This window comes from Carassius auratus, chromosome 44 (assembly GCF_003368295.1).
Source record: "Carassius auratus strain Wakin chromosome 44, ASM336829v1, whole genome shotgun sequence".
Taxonomy (NCBI): domain Eukaryota; kingdom Metazoa; phylum Chordata; class Actinopteri; order Cypriniformes; family Cyprinidae; genus Carassius; species Carassius auratus.
In genome coordinates this window covers 6,320,358-6,334,563 of record NC_039286.1, presented here as the reverse complement: position 1 = coordinate 6,334,563, position 14,206 = coordinate 6,320,358, and the positions used below count along the sequence as shown (strand labels likewise).

The 14,206-nt window shown below is 34.5% G+C and overlaps 2 protein-coding genes across 4 annotated transcripts; both read left to right on the top strand.

Annotated features, from left to right (window-relative positions):
- Positions 1 to 549: 549 nt before the first annotated feature.
- LOC113062284 (chromobox protein homolog 3-like) lies at positions 550 to 4,258 on the top strand. The gene is made up of 5 exons (XM_026232028.1): positions 550 to 755; positions 1,460 to 1,599; positions 1,745 to 1,913; positions 2,004 to 2,098; positions 2,860 to 4,258. Exons 2-5 carry the CDS (start codon positions 1,466 to 1,468, stop codon positions 2,984 to 2,986), a joined length of 525 nt encoding a protein of 174 aa, XP_026087813.1. The 5' UTR covers positions 550 to 755; positions 1,460 to 1,465; the 3' UTR covers positions 2,987 to 4,258.
- A 2,294-nt stretch (positions 4,259 to 6,552) lies between these two features.
- Positions 6,553 to 13,654, top strand: LOC113062282 (sorting nexin-10A-like). 3 transcript variants are annotated; one of them, XM_026232024.1, is made up of 9 exons: positions 6,553 to 6,702; positions 6,856 to 6,980; positions 7,067 to 7,123; positions 9,649 to 9,673; positions 10,727 to 10,813; positions 10,980 to 11,080; positions 11,289 to 11,387; positions 12,006 to 12,221; positions 12,821 to 13,654. In XM_026232024.1, the coding sequence occupies exons 2-9, from the start codon at positions 6,859 to 6,861 to the stop codon at positions 12,972 to 12,974; spliced, it is 861 nt and encodes a 286-aa protein (XP_026087809.1). In that variant the 5' UTR covers positions 6,553 to 6,702; positions 6,856 to 6,858; the 3' UTR covers positions 12,975 to 13,654. The 3 variants fall into 3 exon arrangements, with proteins under 3 accessions (XP_026087809.1, XP_026087810.1, XP_026087811.1); XM_026232025.1 differs by lacking the exon at positions 7,067 to 7,123; XM_026232026.1 differs by lacking the exons at positions 6,553 to 6,702; positions 6,856 to 6,980; positions 7,067 to 7,123 and adding an exon at positions 8,639 to 8,725.
- Positions 13,655 to 14,206: the final 552 nt, after the last annotated feature.

The following is a 14,206-nucleotide window of genomic DNA, read 5'->3' as shown; positions in this document are numbered from 1 at the left end:
GCTATGGAAAAATAAATATATTTAAGGGATATGTCAATTTTCAATACATATATAAGGTAAAAAAGAAAAGACTTCAACAAGTCATTAAATGTTATATATTTATATTAATTTGTAATATTCTTGCTTTGTCATTGACCATATCGAATAGAAACACAGAGCAATCGTGCAGATTCAAGATTACATCAGTTACAAAAATGCATTATAGTTTTTCTAAATATGTGTTTTCTGTTCAAAATGTTAACATTTAAACATAAATATATCATGAAATCATTTAATTCAATAAGTTTAAGGTCAGTGTTACATGATAATTACATGATGTTGAGCCGTTCTCATGTTTTGGAGGTAGAACGTTTGGAGGAACGACTAATTGCCAACTTTTAATTTGCTCAATTTGTGGCCCTAAAAAATTATATTAAATCATATTATTTACTTCGTACTGTATTGAATCTTGTTATTTTGCATGAGCAGAATGTTTTTATTTATTTATTTGTGGAAATCACGGTTGCTCCGCCCTATGAAACACCTTATTGGGCACATGTGACCGCTCAGGGGCGTGGCTTTACGTCCTCGCGGTACGGCCTGCCTTCCTCAAGCCTTAGTCGATTCCTGTTCTGTTGATTTGTAGTGTACCAAAAAAGTGAAAGTTTTAAAAGTTTGTGTCCTGCTAAAGTCCGATATATTTTCGCTGCGGCTGTTTGTGGGTCGGCCAGTGCAAAGTGCTGCAATTCACATTTGAGCCCTTTTCCTTTGTGAGGGTGAGTTTTCGCGCGCATTCATGTGCTGCAGCACCGTCCATTGTAGTTTTCTGTTAGAAACATGAAACCTTAATCATTGCGATACGTGTTTTCTTAAATTTATTTTTAGTTGTTTGAACCTGCATAGATGTAGAATGCGGTAATTCACAATGATGTTTAACAACATTATATTTTGTTCTGTGTGTGCGTGCTTTTTTCAACTAACGTTAGCCAGTAAGCTAACTCTTGCTATCTAACTTATCTAAACCAAGGCGTTATGGTAAATATTACGCGAACTACGATTTTGTGAAATAGTCGGACCGTAAACCGGACAGGAAGGTTATCATTAAATATAAAACAAAAAGTAGTAATCACAAAAAGTAGCCTGAACTGCTTTCAGGCTCTTGGCCTGTTCATGCATGCGCAATTAGCTCGTCAACATATGTTAGCAAACATAAAAGGCAACAGTTAGTCGTAAGTGCTTTAGTGAATAATTAATTGTTTAACGTTTATAGACGGACTTGCTGAACTAGTTTTCCAGTAAATGTACTAACTTTTGTCGTTTTAAAATATAGTGCAAGTCGTAAATATGGCAACTTTTTCTTTCTTAATTTTATTTCGAAAGGGAGCATATCTGTAAACCATATTCATTTAAGTTTTAAGTGACTGAAATTTAAATGGCTTATCCGGTTGCTGGCTTATCATTAGTCTTTTGTGCATTTTAGGTCGATATGGGTAAGAAGCAGGGGGGCAAATCAAAGAAGGAAGTTCAGGAGGTGGAGGAGTATGTGGTGGAGAAGGTGATTGACCAGCGAGTGGTCAATGGGAAAGTGGAGTTTTTCCTCAAGTGGAAAGGCTTCACAGAGTGAGTTTTTTTTTTTTTTTTTTTTGAATTTTTATTTATTTTTTATTCTTTTGATTTCGTACAGGTGTAGTGAACAGTTGATTTTAGATTTTACTCAATTCATGCAGTGGGTGGGAGTAACAAGATATCTTAAAATTTTCTTCAGTGCTGACAACACTTGGGAGCCTGAAGAGAATTTGGGCTGCCCTGAACTAATTGCTGCATTCCTGGAGTCTCAGAAAGGAGTGGTGGAGAAACCAGAAGCTGTAAAAAGAAAATCCTCCACTGATGAACCAGAAACGGAAGAGAGCAGTGCAAAGAGAAAGAAAGAAATGGTAAAGTTGTCTTGATTATCAGTTTTTGAGATTTGATTTTAATATTCGTTATTGATAAAACTGATTTAGAGTAAAATTGTGTTTCTCCAGTCTGACAAGCCAAGAGGCTTTGCAAGAAGCCTTGAGCCAGAGAGGATCATAGGGGCGACTGATAGCAGTGGAGAGCTCATGTTCCTCATGAAGTGGTAAGAAATCATGTAGTTTTCTGATATATTTTATTGGAAATATGAAAATGACCATAGCAGTATACAGCCATAGTGGAAACATTTACTCACCCTCATGTTGTTCGAAACCTGTTACTTCTAAGGAGAACAAAATATACTTTTACTACTGGTTCAGTTGTTTTTGTCCAAATAATTGAAGTTAATGGGGTCCAAAACTACACTACACAATGATCTTAATTGTATGGATGAGAAAAACATTTATATATCTTTTTTCTGATGATCTTTGCGCCACAGAAGAATGTCATGAAGGTTTGAAACAACTTGAGGAAATGATTCCTTAAAAAGGATAGTCCACTCCAATATGGTGTCATTTACTCATGTTGACCCAATCCTGTATGATTTCTGTGGAACACACAAGAAAATATTTTGAATGTTGGTAACTAAACAGCTTAATTTACCATTGGCTTTCTATTGTATGGACAAAATATACAATGAAAGTCAATGGGAACCGAAACCATTTGGTTATCAACATTATTCAAAATATCTTGTCTTCAGAAGAAAAAAAGAAAATCCTACATGTTTGGAACAATGAGAAGATGTTTTTGTTTGAACTATCCTTTTAAGACACTAAAAGGCCTGTAGGGGGCAGCATGTCCACATGCAAAGCTTTTCTGTTTCAAAGACACAAAGTGCAACACTGCACTTCCTACTTTAATTGTCATGTTATAGAGTCTGTTTTAATCTTCTAGCATTTTAACCAGACATATGTTTTGTGTTCGCAGGAAGGACTCTGATGAGGCCGATCTGGTACCTGCAAAAGAGGCCAACACCCGTTGCCCACAGATAGTCATTGCTTTTTATGAGGAAAGACTAACTTGGCATTCCTGTCCTGAGGATGAGCAACAATAATGGCCCCACATTTCATTGATTTGTGCTTTAGTGTGTTCCATGTGTACAGTGTTGGAATAAGTTATGATAGCCTGACGGTGGAGGACTTTTTTTTTTTTTTTTTTAGTGTATTGAGGTTTGGCTGGAAGCTACAAGCATGACTGTAGTGATCTAATGAAAGTATGTACAAATGAGATGAGTGAATTTTTAAAAGTTACAATATAGGATGCTTTATAGGAAAATGCCACTGTTTTTCCATATTCCACTGCTCTTCACTCACCTTAGATGAGTTGATGCATACCTCTCTCATCTCAGTGCATGCACTCAATCGCTGTAGCGCATGGCACCACTATGCTAGCGTTTAGCTTAGCACCATTCATTCCTTACGATCCAAACAGGGATGAATTTGGAAGCCACCAAACACTTCCAGGTTTTCCCTATCTAAAGACGGTTACATGAGTAATTACACGAGATAGTATGGTTACACAAAACGTGGAGATTTTTTTTTAAGCAGATAAAAAGTTATAACTAATGTATGACAGAAGAGCACTTCGACCTCTGCGCAGTAATATCATCACTCCTGAAAACTCGTCACATTGGTTGTATTGATGAAAGTGAGAGGGGGAGTTTTAACCAATGATGTTACTGCTCCGAGGTCGAAGTACTCTTCCGTCATACATTAGTTATAATTTTTATCTACTTAGAAAATCACCACGTTTTATTTGGTCACCAACACTTACTTGTGTAACTATTCATGTATCATTCTTTAAATAGAGAAAACATGGAAGTGTTTGGTGGCTTCTAAATTCATCCCTGTTTGGATTGTAAGGAATGAATGGTGCTAAGCTAAACCCTAGTATAGTGTTGCCGCCTGCTGCACTACTTTCTACTGTACTGAAACAGGAGAGTTACGCATCAACTCATCTAAGTTGAGAGAAGAAATAGTGTAATATGGAAAAGTGTTGGCATTTTCCTCTTAATGTTCATTTGAACTGTGACAGCAGTGCTGTTCATTAATACATTGGCTTGTGTTTTTCTTCTACTCATCTTGTCATTCAGAGAGATCCAAAACTTGCATTCTGGTCATGTTCATGGTTTCTTTTGGTGGGCAATGCTGTCATTACCGTAGTAGTTTTTCTTTTAATTCTTACTGTTTACCTGAATATTGGAATTGTCTGTTTATGTAAATGTCTGTGTAAATATTTTTTAGTTCAATAAAGGGTTATATGCCTGCTTTTAATCTGCTTGCAGATTGCTCTGCCTAAATATCCAAAGCAGATGTTTTGTCTGATATTTATGGCTAACAAATCTTTAAAATCTGCCTGAAAACATGGTTAAGTACTTTCAAAGTGTTTTCATAGGGCTGTTGGCATGCAATGCACTTTCATATTTGTGTTGCATGAAAGTGAGCCATTTTTTTTACCACATGCCAAAAAACTGGTTTAATGGAATGACTTTTGTTTATTCAACAGACTTTGGAACTGGTTTTAAAGAAATAGTTCACTCAAATTAAAAAAAAATATTCACTCGGCCATCCAAGATGTTGATGAGTTTGTTCAACAGAAATGATTTGGGGTGATTTAGCATTCCATCACTTGCTTACAAATGGATCCTCTGCAGTGAATGGGTGCCATCAGAATGAGAGTCCAAACAGCAGATAAAAAAAATCCACAAGTTATCCAAATGACTTGAGTCAATCAATTAAAGTCTTGTGAAAGGAAAAGCTGCATGTTTGTAATAAATTCAAGGTATTTTCAACTTCAAACTATTTCTTGTGTCTAAAATATGAGTCCTTGATACATCATGTCTGAATCAGGAGAGAAATATGCATGGATCAAGCTAAACTGAAAAGCAAAAACTATTCTAAACAAATATGATCAATGGACTGTGATGTGAGAGCATAACGGGATGGACTTTTCCGCTGGAAGAAATATTGTTTTGGACTGGCATTTTGGCCTGAATTAGATTTAAATTATTTGAAACACTGCAACGGATTTGTTTGTTTTTTCTAAACATACTTGGACTGGAGTCGTGTGGATTATTGTGGTTTTTATCAGTTGTTTGAGCTGTCTGATGGCACCCATTCAGTGGTGAGGAAGTGATGTAAAGCTGAATTTATCCTTATCTGGTCCAATAATAATAAAATTATTTAAAAAATAGTATGAGGGTGAGTAGATTTTTAGCAAATTGTATTTTTTACATTTTAAAATACATGGATCTCCACGTTTGTATTAGATTGTGAAACCTCTAATATTGCTGTTCACAAAACACAATTGCCCTCTTCTGTATTTTTAACCTTGTGTTATCTCCTAAAAGCTACTAAATGAAAGTGCCACAGTTCTCTTTTGCATATTTTGTTGGTCAAACCTGTTCTGGAGTAATAATGCATTTTAACTGAAGCTCTTTACCAACTAGTGATTAAACACAAGGAAAGGTGTTTTTCCCATAGTTATTTCACAGTGCATTTCCTTCCACTCTTTTGCAGATAGTCTCTTTTTCTGCATTGCCTGTTTGCCATCTTTATAGGGATAAGTAGTCTTTTGCAGAAAGTGTTGCCTTTTTATTAAAATAAGTTTCTTACTGCCTTTACCATTTATGTATGCTGTTCTCTGTTCTGTTCAAAGCGTAAAATGTTTTTAACCTGCTGTCATTGGAGAATTAAGGAAGTAGATTAAATAAAAACACATTTTGTATTCAGAGCAAAAACATTGTGCATGATCTAAAATTCACACAGTTAACCATGGAAAGAGGCAATGTGACCATTAATGTAACTAATGTATTTACAGTTGCACATCATGGAAATCCCTCTAAAAACATCTGGGTTCTGGCAGTCGTTATAAAAAAAAAAAAAAAAACTGTCATGCACTAGTCATGCACCATCTGACTTTCTAATTCAGCAATGATATATTGAAGCTAACAAGAGAAAGCAAAAGAGCTATTTGACATCCATAACCGTGCTGTCAGATTATGACCACAGAAAATACATTTATTACTATTGCTTAGCTGGTTGCAAGTCTCATGACAAAGATTAGCACCATAGTGATGGACTTTGAGTTCTAAGGCTTTTTTCTCACAAGAACCTGTTTTTGTAATGTCATCCTGAAATAAGAAGGTCAGATGACAAACTGAAAACTCTTTACTGTGATAACAAAAAAGAAAGAACTCTATAACTCTGTACAGTATTGTGTCTCACATGCTCTGTGTAACAAGGGTACAATTCAATATCTCTACATATTGTGGTTAAAAGTACTGATTTCTGAATTAGGAAATCATTTTTGGTGTTGTGGTAGAGGTAACGTGGTATGTCACAGGATATGGTATTGATAGGTAAAAGTCCAGCTTCCCACACTCCTGGACCTTTGAGTAAATTATCAATATAAAATAATTTGATCCGGTATATTTTGGAGATCTGTTCAGTCAATCAACAGTCACCAAGCTATTTTTAACACCTCTGCAGAGCCACAAGGTTTACTTGGTAAAATATTACTATGGAGAAACAGATTTTGGAATGAAAAACACCAGAATCAATACTCAAGTTGCACAATTTTTGTATGTACATTTTTGACTGCACACTCCACCCAGTGGGGCTATCCATTTATCCCTTCCTATATCAGTATAAGTCAGAAAACAGTGTGATGTAAACTTGGTCTGCTTAGTCAATGTTAATATATGTTTGTGTCAGACACACTTATGCAAGTTAACAGTTTCTCATTTAACCGTGGATTTCCCCCGAGAGGGTAAGAAAATACATCAAATGCAAAATTAAAGAAACTGACCAGGATCAAAATGCTTAAAAGACACGACTTAATATATGTGCATGTTTAGCAACATTTCCGTAAGTAATTCCAGCAGAAAAAGGCTGAAGAATAGCTGAATGTTTCATGTGATAGACTATGTCAACAAACGAACAGAAGAAACTCGGAGACCAGCAGAGCAGTCAACTCTTACCAGAGGAGAGCGACACTGCAAGTACAAGCCAAGCACATCAACACATGGAGGACAAAGACAATGAAAGGTAAAAGCTATATTAAATATGAAAGTGTTATATGTGAGCTATATGACATAAGCTAAGTCTAATAAATATATATCTAAAATAAACAGAACCCAAAAGCTGTTTAGATCTCTGATGCTGCCCACTACATCAGTAATGTGCTATTGGTTAGAATAATATACTTTTTTTCCCTTTATGTTAACCATTCTGTCACACAGTCTACATATGAATCCTGGATTTTTAAATTGTTAAATCTTTATCTTTATTTTATCTTAAAGTAATTTTATAACAGTTGTCCATATTTGTATACATGATAGTAAATTCCAAAACTCTGTTTATAAATGTTTTAACCTTTCTTGTTAATACTATATATGAAGATTTTGATTGGCATGTGTGTGTGTGTGTGTGTTGAAGAATAGTTTTTCAAAATAACAAAAATTGTGCTAGTTTTTGGACACTTCAAATAACTTTTATTTGTGGGTATGTTTATTTAGAATGTGTTTAATAAAATACACCACTGATACCAGCTGAAAATATTCTCTCTGTCATGTGCAATGGCCCACAGACCACACATTGTTGTAACAGTCAGTGTGACTTGCCTTCCATAATTCTGGAACGTTTTAAAAATGAAACTGAAATGATAAAAAGAAGTCCTACTTATTTCTCCTTACAATATTTTTTTTACTAGCTTTTTTTGCTTTTTTTTTTTTTTTTTTTTACCAGCCTTTTAAATACTTCTATGTAAATGACTTTATATTATGAGTAATGAACTGTCAGTCCTTATACGTCCATTTGCTCTTGCAGTCCTGTACTTACATTGTCACGGTAACAACAGATACTTCAGTAGATCAGATGAAATGTGGAGCATTAGTAGAATAAAACCACTTAAATGTGATGCCTTGAAGGATATCCATGGCCAGGGCGAATTAGCTTTTTGTTTATGTGGTCATTGTTGACCAAACATAGGATTCTTGACCCATTTTGTCCAGTATAAGTTCTGGGTGTATTAGAGGAAGTTATATGGTGAACAGCATGCCTTAGCATGTCAACATATATATAGTTTATTTTTTTAAGAAAAAAAAAAAAAAAAACCTTAGCAAGGTCATAACAATGTTACCTGATTATTAAAATTTCTGAAATCATAAACGAGCTATTATTAAGAGGGTCCTAAAATCAGCCTCAGTCAGGTTTAGAGAGGAGGAGTCATAGTGGTGTCTACTTTAAACAAAAATGTAACTTATAAAAAAAAAAAAAAACTTATATATTGTTTATTGTTATTTAATAATAGTTTGTTATCACTATAATATTTATTTGGGTAATGAATAACGCACCTGCATGACAAACAAACAAAAACTGAGAGCCGGACGGAACCGCATGCGCACCATTAAATACTGCGAAGTGGAACAAAACTTCCTTTCTCACAGCAAGCCGAATCTTGTTCTTCGCCTCTTCAATCACATCAAGTTCCAGCAGCACCTGACCACGTGGCAGACAATACACACAGACAGAAACCGGGAGGACACATAATAACGGTAGCCTATCCCAATATATATAACGTAACAGGATAACGTGTATCATATAATGAAGAAACCGTAGAGTGGGGAAACTTTTGTGTTGTTTATACAGCTGCCGTTCTTTTGAATGGAAACTGTAGCCGTAGCATACATTTCTAATCTTTCTTTTTTTTTTTTTTGGCGGTCATTGAACGTTTCCAGCGTTGATTGCAGCTTATGAAATATAACATTCTAGTCAAGCTTGTTATTTTAAAGGTAGCCATATGTATTAAAACGCATGTGTCAAATAAAATGTTTGTGGTTATGTTCAGCGCAAAAAAAAAGTTTCATTGGTCTATTTTCCATCAAAATACAAATACGTTGTTTAGAATATATGTTTTCTCTTTTCTCATAAAGCCTACACACACACACATATATGTATATATTTAAAAACATAACCAAAACCAGGTCAGAGTAGCTGTAATCTTGTAAATTCAGTCCAGGGTGCTGTTGTCTCCTGGCCAATTAGTGGGATTTCCAGTCAACTCAAGGTAATAAAGTTATCATCAAAGTGAATTAGTTATAAATTAAGTATAAATTAAAGTCTCTGATGGCATGTTTGTTTGGATTAATGCTGATGGGACTTTCATTTTTGGATTCACAAGTAAGTGATATTGATCTGCCATGGTTCACCTTTAGAAATGATTCTCATTTACTTAGCATGTCATTGTTAAACATACAGTACACAGGAAAACAAAGCCTGATTTCATTGAAGGAGCCAACATGAATATCTGGGTTTGCTGTGATTGATTTATTGTTTTAATGTCTAACATTACCCATTCGTCAGTGCAACTCCTCTGCTCAATAGTAATGAAAAGTCATCATTGCTTTTTAACCACTTATTCAGTAAAGTGTTTGGTAACAAATTGATTTATGGCAGATTGATTAAAAATGTTTTTCATTGTCTTGTTGAGATCTGTAATCACAGTTTACACTGTTGTTTTTAGTGCATTAGAATCGAAACAATCCAAGTAACACAGTAGTGAAATGATCCAACAATAACAAAGTATGTTTTTCAGTTGTTGTTTTTCATTAATACCTTTACTACAATTTTTTTATTTTTATTAAATACATTGATCTTGCCATGAAATGCAGCGCGACAATAAAAAAAATTTTTTTTCTTTTTTTTTCTTTTTCAGTCAAGTCTCTGCAATGGAAAAGAAGGTTAGTGTTCTTTTCATCTTTCTATATGTTTTTCTGTTCATCTACAGCAGGGGTGCCCAAACTCAGTCCTGGAGGGCCGGTGTCCTACAAAGTTTAGCTCCAACTTGCATCAACACATTTACCAGGAAGTTTCTAGTATGCCTTGATAAGCTGGTTCAGGTGTGTTTAATTGGGGTTGGATCTAAACTCTGCAGGACGCCGGCCCTCCAGGACTGAATTTGTGCATCCCTAGCTTTGTGTAACTCAGCTGTCCTTATCTATATAGTAAACTGATTTTTCAGCTAAAACACTGACTCTGTGGGCAGACAGTAAAATATTTAGTCGTAGTGATTGGTGCTCTGACATGAAAAAATAGATCTGAATGCAAATTAAGTCTGTTTTGATAAAATTAAGTTAGTATTTGCAGTGATTAAAAAGTATGTTTACTTTTTTCTCCCCAATGCTTTTTTTTTTTTTAGATCAATGATCAGTTGATTGTTTAAAGATAAGCAAATCATCGTGGGTGGAAACAAGTTTTAAATGACACTTTGTAACTGAAGTGCATCATTCCTTTTGTCTGGAATTTTTAAAGAGGAAACTGGTAGTATATAATGCGCCCATTGATGTCATTTCTGGTTCATTTGTTGGTGAATTTTTTTATTTTTTTTATTTATTAAATTACTTATATTTTGTGATATTTTCATTCAAAAATAATTTAAGTGACTTTCTCTCAGATCAGGTTCAGCTGATATGGCTTGCATATGTTAGCAGTTTTTAGGGAAGTGTTTCATTTGACCTCAAATAAGTTTGTTGGCTGTGATGAAACAAAGTGTGTTGATTTGAGAAATTCCAACTGCACTTTACAAATTGGTGACAAATACCCTCCAAAACTCCAGATAGCATGAAATGTGTGTAAAAGGGCAGAGTCTGAATCAAACTGGTCATAAAAAGGGGAGAAAACTGGAACTCATAAGAAGAAATTCAAGCACACTTTCTTGCTTAGTCACATCCGTGTTCAATTTGAAACACTTCACAGATCATAAACGCTAACATTTACTTTTTCTATATCTGCAGGAGTTTATAAATGTATGGGTACGAGATCCTCAGGTACACAAGGAGGATTTCTGGCATGCATACATAACCTATGAGATCTGTCTTCATGTGAGTGCAGTAGCCACATGTTTACCTTGTGCTACAGTGGCATGTTGCTGTTCAGATTCTATTTTCTGATTGATGTTTGGCTTTCTGCCTATATAATTATTTTTTCAGTGTCAAAAGTTAACCAATGAGAGCATTAGGATAACATTTTTTTTATTTGTTATTATAGACAAATAGTATGTGTTTCCAAAAGAAGACCTCTTGTGTGAGGAGGAGGTATAGTGAGTTTGTTTGGCTGCGTCAAAAACTACAGAACAATGCTGTCCTTATGTGAGTAATTTCAAGATATCACACTCTGGGCAACACAGTATTGTATTTTAGCATTTGAAGACATTATACTCTGGGCAATATTATATATTTATTTACAAAAAATTGAGTAATAATTAATAATAAAGAGTTTTTATTTCAAGTAACTACATGTATGATGTTGTAATTATTGATATAAGTGTATCTCTCCCTTCCTTTGCTATTTTTGTAGAAAGTTACCTAAACTCCCTCCCGGGAATCCTTTCTTCCAACTCAATAGTGATTTCCAGATCACTCAGCGGATGCAGGGGCTGCAACAGTTTCTTGAGGCGTGAGTTTCTTCAGTCACTCTTTGTCATCATTTGCAATTAACTTGATTAAAATAGGTTAGAAAAAAAATCATGCATTTAGTGTCCTATATTGGTCGGTTCATAATGATCTCAGATTGGGATGAAGGAAATGCAGTATTTTTGCCATCTAGTGGCTGATGCCATGAGATGCATCAGCTGTAAACTTTTCGATTATTATTATTTTTTAAATTATTATTATTACGCTAACCAAAAGCATTTGTTTCCACACAAAATACGCATTTTCACTATATTTAATAGATTAGAAATTATAGACATTAATCTAGAAATTAATGTATTTTTGACAGTATTAAAATTGTTATTTTGTTAATTTAAAAATATTTTAATCTGTGTTGAAGCTTAGCATGTTTTAAATACTATAAGCAGTGTTTGTTAGATTAATGTAGATGTTTTATTAATTAGAAGAAAAAAATCAATTAGAATTTTTGTATATCTTATTTATCTGTTTAATCTTTTTATTCTCCTTTTATGCATTCTTTGTCACATTGAACATTTTTTTCACCAAATCTTTTTAATGTTTTTAAGTGGATTCTTTAAATAGCCTTACCACCAGGTTTTTATTTAGATGTTTGTGTTCATAGAGTTCTACAGACACCATTACTGCTGTCAGACAGTCTGCTGCACCTGTTCTTGCAGTCCTCTCTGAGCATTGCAAAAATGGACGCGTGTGCACAGGGACAGACGCATTATACAGTTGCACAGGCAATACAGCGGTGTGTCGGGTATACCCGTTTCCCTGTAGAGGAACAGCATCAAGAAGAAGACAGCAAAACATGCTGTGACTCCGACTGTGAAAGGTGTGTGGCTCTGTCTCATTATAATAACACCCCAGTGTTGTTTAGATTATATAAACTAGATAGATTTGGCATGTTAAATTCTTTATGCATCTAAAATCATGCCAGAACACACACACACACACACACACACACACATATATATCTTACCTAAAACCAGATTTGATCAAGTGGTATTTGATCAATTGGCCCAGATGTTGTATAGGATTTACAAGACTGACTCGTGCATTTTTGCTTAAATGTGAAGAGCCAACTCTATGCATGTTCTGCCAGACACCGCTATCTATTCTACTTATTCTTTTGGACTGCCCTGGTTTTAATAGAAGTAGAAAGCTCTTTTATGAAGTTAGTTCACTTAAGGACTTGAGGATTTTTCCTGATGTTAATTAAAAAAAAATCTTTAATATGACTTGCTATGTTTGTTTGTTTGCTTGGTTTAATTGTATTTATGTGATATTTGCATTATTGGAATTGAGTTTTTACCTTGAATATACACCCAGATGCTGACATGGCATTAAATAAAATTATATACAATAATTATATAAATATATAGACAAATTGCAACTTAAACCATAAATATTCATGTATTTATTTTTTTGCAGTACAACATCCTCTGGCTTGGGAAATAGTATAGGATGTGCCACATCTGTGGAAGAAGACTCTTCCTATAATGAAAGTTTTTCCCATGAATTTCAAGCCACAACCCCTGAGGGAGAACTCTGTAGCAGCCTGTCTTCATCTCCTAGCAACCAGTAACCCTTGATGTGCACTCTGTTATGTGAACTCTAGAGATGTATACACACACACACACACACACACACACACATACTCCGTCAAAGAGATTTGCTGCCCAGTTTGCTGCTTAGAGCCTCCAGAGTTATATTTGGATGGATATTTAGAAAAAAAAGGTCTTGATTATTGTTTTATTACATGTCATGTTTGTCCATAATGTTTCTTTTTTTTTTTAATATGGAGATTTTTATTTAAATTTTTTTGTGGTTATCATATTAAATAATTCTCCTATACTAAAGGGCTGACTTGGAAAGAAAAAAAAAAGCTATTAGAAAATGTGAATTACAAGTTCTTCTTGACACTCCGGTACACACTGTTTAATGTGTGCCTGACAAAGAAGCTTCTTAAAACGCTTCAGCATTTTCATCTGTACAGATGTGCTTTTGTTTAACAGATTTTTAAAAATGTAAGGTGGCAGTTATTACTTTAAATGTTTCTTAAAAATTCTTATTAACATTGCTAAAAATGAGTGGGGAGGACTAAATGTGAGGATTTTTTTTATTAAGTACGTTTTTATTGTGATTTATTGGTAAATGAATAAAATGTTTTTTGGTCATAGCTGTGAATAGAATTTGTTGAAATGTAATGATGTAGATAGTGCTGGTTCAGATGATAATTATCTAAATAAAATCCTAAATGCTAAATAAATTTGCAAATAGAGAAAGAGAATAGTTTCTGTTTATTGTTCACATGATAATGGCTACTGAAGTTATATTCATTGCATTTTTTATTTAATTTAAAATCAATATATGAGCAACAATGAAAAAGGGAAGGTCGTTGGTGCATAAGAGAAAGCTGGATACAACCATGTTTACATTTCCTCTACGGACTACTTGCTTGAAAGATTAAGGGTAGATGTTGCACTTAACCTGCCACACATGCTAAATGACTGTCTTTTTTCTTCTCTCCTCCTCTCTACACTCACAACACAGCATTTTTTTGTATCTAATCGTTGTTTAAGAGAGAGATTAAGTTCTCGATAAATGAGGGATGAAGTTTTTGACCGAAGTGTTTGGTGGAAACTGGTGGTCTGATTGGGGGATTGTTCGATCTGCGTAGGCGCAGATTCATCAGCGTCTAGCAGCAGCCGATTAACACTTTCTGTATTGTCATCCAGATCACCAGACTCACAAAACCTCACTAATCTCTGTCACTACCAATCACCATCACTGTGGTGTCAACTAAACACGTAACAC